At 36.8% G+C, this 4284-nt stretch overlaps 1 protein-coding gene across 1 annotated transcript; it reads right to left on the bottom strand.

Annotated features, from left to right (window-relative positions):
* Positions 1 to 220: 220 nt before the first annotated feature.
* On the bottom strand, positions 221 to 1809 carry LOC120263343 (pentatricopeptide repeat-containing protein At5g06540-like). The gene is given in 2 exon segments (XM_039271201.1): positions 221 to 1195; positions 1197 to 1809. Coding segments are annotated over 2 exon segments (1365 nt in total). The 5' UTR covers positions 1779 to 1809; the 3' UTR covers positions 221 to 412.
* Between the last annotated feature and the right edge of the window lie 2475 nt (positions 1810 to 4284).

The raw sequence follows: 4284 nt of genomic DNA, 5'->3' as shown, positions 1-4284 counted from the left end.
GAAATAAACATCTTCTTTGTTGAACACCCCTTAAATACATTCTGCTCCAAAACTAACTCCCTTGGTCTCCCTAGTTTTTGTTAAACACCTACGATTCTTCACCCCTTGCCACTGTTGTTCTATTCCATTATTTAATCCTATGTTACGGTTTCCTGTTGAGGTGAAAGACTCACAAAAATATTTATTTTAATCAAAAGATTAAATAAATTTAAATCTCTTAATCATTTTTTTTTTAATTTAAGAACCAAAATAAACAAATTTTGGGTCGAAACACTTCCACCTATATCAGCCTATGTACCCACAATCTTCTAACGCCATTTTTTTTCTATGCATTATCATGGCTACTTGAGGAACAAGATCTTAATCCCCGGCCAGTGATAACACTAGGCCAACATTGCCATTGTCGCCATTGTCATTTCACATAACTCGCTCCCGGGATCTTGTTCAATCTTTCATGCCTCATCACTTTCCTCAACCTCATAACATCTTCCCATCTCCCTGCCTCGGCATAAATATTCGATAAAACAACATAAACTCCATGATTCCTGGGATCAAGCTTGAGCATCTCTTTCACCACCCTCTCTGCAATCTCGACATTCCCATGGTTCCTAGATGCCGTCAACAGCGCTCCCAATATCACCACATCGGCTCTCCATTTCATCCCTTTGATAAGCTCTTCGGCCTCTGCCAATCTCCCGCTCCGTCCTAGAAGATCAACCATGCATCCATAGTGCTCCAACTTTGGCTCAACACCGTATTTCACCTTCATTGAATGAAAAAACCGACGACCATCTTCAACCAAACCAGCATGGCAACAAGCTGATAAAACACCGACAAAACTCACATCATTCGGCGCAATATCTCCCTTATCCAATTCTAAGAACAGCTCAAGCGCATCGGTAGCATATCCATGGTGTGCCAACCCACAAATCATAGCATTCCAAGTAGCAATATTCCTCTCAGGCATTTCATCAAACAGTTTCCGAGCAAACAAAACCTCACCATTCTTGGCATACATATCAACCAAAGCAGTGGCCAGTATCACTCCCAAATCAATCCCTTTTTCTTCAATGAAGCAATGTATGCGCTTTCCGAGCTCTAGCCCACCGACACGAGCGCACGCAGAGAGCACAGAGGACAGTGTCGCGCCGCAAGGCTCAACCCCGGCCCGCATCATCGCATCGAAACAACATAATGGCTTCGGAAGAGCAGGAGTTCTGGGCGTAGCTGCAAACCATAGTGGTCCAAAGGAGGAGATTTCTCTCAGGACATTCGTCAAACAGGTGGCGTCCAACGCGAAGAAGACCGCAGGATGAGTAGCTGCGAATCAAGCCGTTGAGGACGTAGAGGTCGGAATGGAGACCGAGCTTAAGGACATGGGAATGGATCTGGGAGGATGTTGGAAAGGAGCGGAGGTTGGCGGAGGCTTTGAGGAGGAAGGGGAAGGTGTGCTTGCCGGGTGGGAGGCCGAGGCGGAGCATATGAGAGAAGAGGAAGAAGGCAGACGAAGGTGTGGGAGAGGAGGCGAAGGCGCGAATGAGGGTGTTGAACATGAATGAGTTGGGGTGAGGTGTGTGGGAGAATAGGGAGAGAGCGTGGGGGAGGTGGCCGGAAGGGTGGAGGGCGGCGAAGGAGAGGATGCGGCTGGCGGCGTAGTTGTCGGAGAGGATGCGGCCGGAGATGATCATAAGGGCGTGGACTTGCTTGAGCTCGCGCATGGAGGAGCAGCGATCGGCGAGGAAGGACAGTGGTGGGAGATGATTCTTCTTCTTCGCCATTGTTGCTGCTCGAGCTCAGTGGAGAAGACGGGCTTGGTTGGTTACTTCGGACAATGGAACGTGTTATAACTGCTTTTACATTATTTAATTATATAAATATAAATATTTAATAATTAGATTTTTTTTAACAAAATATTACTACTTATAAAAAATTATTATAATTAAAACTATTTGATTTTAATTAATTTTAAATAAATCGAAATTTGCTCCTCTAAAATCTAGAATCATCTATACATTTCAAATATAGGGGCGTCAAAGCCATGATTCTATGCACAATAGCAAAAAATGTAAACAATCCAAAACAATAATCAAACCTACTAAATAAAATAATAGTAATTGTGCACAATTCTCTAGGTAATACTCATTAAATCACCATTTAAATAGTAAACATCTAGAGTGATTTAATTAGGGGTATTATTAGATTACCCAGAATATGAACTAGGTAATGATATATTATTTTGTTTTGGTTATATAAAGTGAGATTATTATATATCTGGAATGTGATAATTTGATCAATATTATTGAAAATGCGATTACCAAATTGATAATTGATAATCTCACGTTCCATATGGAATGTGATTTTTTTTTCACTATTAAATTTGAAAATTTTCAAATTTAACGAAATTTTAATTAAAAATATCAACTTTTTAAAAATTGATAAAATTTTTTGAAATTGGTGATATAATGTGTTAATTACTTTTATAATGCTTTAGTAGTTTGTTTTGAAACCAAACATATTTTTTTTATGAAAATATGCTTAGATTTTTTGTTAAAATAAAGTTAGAGTAAAATTTTTATTTATTTAAAATAAGTTAGTTTGAGTTAATTATGTTTATATAGAATTTTTAATTTCTAATTCTATTAGGAATTTAATGTTCTATTTCTAATTAAAGTTAAGAAAATATTAAGCTCTATCTTTTACTTTTGAATAAGAGTAGGAGAAGGGAAAAAGATAAGTAAGAAAGGAGTTATTCATTATCCTATTCCGAATAGGAGTAGGACGTTAAAAATTAAAAAGTTAAAAAATTAAAAAAATGATCAAAAGAAATACATATATATTAAAATATATTGATTTAAAATAAATTAAAAAAAGAGAGAGAAAAAGGGGTTTGAAATTTAAATTTTAAAAAAATTTTAATTCAAATTTTTTTTTAAAAAAAAATCTCCCAACATACTGGGAGGACGAAGAGAAGAAGAAAAAGAAAAAATCTTGGTTCTTCTCAAAAGAGAAAATAGAGAGTTTGGAGAAAGCTCACCTGCTTGATACGTGATATGGGAAAGTCCATAGAAAACAATTGGATTCCCATAGCAAAAGAAAAGTACATCTTTCTTTACAAAAATAAAATATTGATGGGCTTTATTCTGCATGATGAGCATGCCCAAGAACATCCTTGCATTTTTATTCAGCGGGTCCCACCTCATTCTTTATGTTTTTTTAGTTTTCATGTGCATTCTTTTTCAAACTTTCATGCACGTAATGGACAAAATATTCAAGGATAGCATGTTGCCATGTTCTTTTAGATAGTGTTTGGTATCATGGATATCCCAGGATAATGATGGGATATCTAGGCCTATAGCTCCATCCGGGTGTTTGAGTTTTCTGGATGGAACTGAATGGGGACGGCCCCCAAATCCGAAAATGGGATGAGTGGCATCCCTCTAAATTGGTGGGACGCCACTCATCCCACCATCTCATCCCTTTTGCTCTCTCTTTCTCTCATCCGTCTCCATCACTCTTAATATTTTAAACTAATTAAATTCAACTCAAAAAATTAAGTTAAATAATAAATAAATATGTTATTCATTAAAAATCCATTAAAATGATTTAAGCTAAATAAATAAACTATATATCCATTAATTATCCATTATTTAAAAAATCAAATACTTCCTAAAATATTTAAATTTAAATAAATTAAAAAAATCATCCATTAATTAAATTAAATTAAATAATTTAAAAATATTTTTTAATGATAATTTGAAAATAAAATTCTGGTTATTCATAATAGTTTCCGTTTATTATGTTATTCGTTAATAATCCATTAAAAATATTTCATGCTAAATAAATAAAAAATTTATCTATTAATATCCGTTATTTAAACAAAATACTTATTTAAAAACGGATATGCACATGAGGATATTTTCCTATATATATGTTGCCTCGTGCCTCTCTCACACACACACACACACACACAACCCTGTAAACCCTCACAAGAGTTTAAGCTCCATCTCCGACGATGCATCTCATCGCCGTCGCGGCCGCCGGCACGGCCGTTTCCTCCCTTTATCTTTCCTTTTTCTACAGTCCTTGCTTCTTGTCTAATCATGGAGAGTTATGCACCTCTGCACCGTTGTGCCGCCGACGAGATTTCGCCCTTGTTTGATGCTCGATCTCCACAAGTATGGCACCGTTGACTATGAGAACAAGAAGGTGCTGAAATGGAGCTCGCTTTACCAGCCAGATTGCCATGATGGAGAACCTTGAGTCTGCTGGGACTTGGGCATGCTC

The sequence above is a fragment of the Dioscorea cayenensis genome, chromosome 6 (assembly GCF_009730915.1).
Source record: "Dioscorea cayenensis subsp. rotundata cultivar TDr96_F1 chromosome 6, TDr96_F1_v2_PseudoChromosome.rev07_lg8_w22 25.fasta, whole genome shotgun sequence".
In the NCBI taxonomy this organism is placed as follows: domain Eukaryota; kingdom Viridiplantae; phylum Streptophyta; class Magnoliopsida; order Dioscoreales; family Dioscoreaceae; genus Dioscorea; species Dioscorea cayenensis.
The sequence above is the reverse complement of the archived record's forward strand: the minus strand, read 5'-3'. Positions and strand labels throughout refer to the sequence as shown.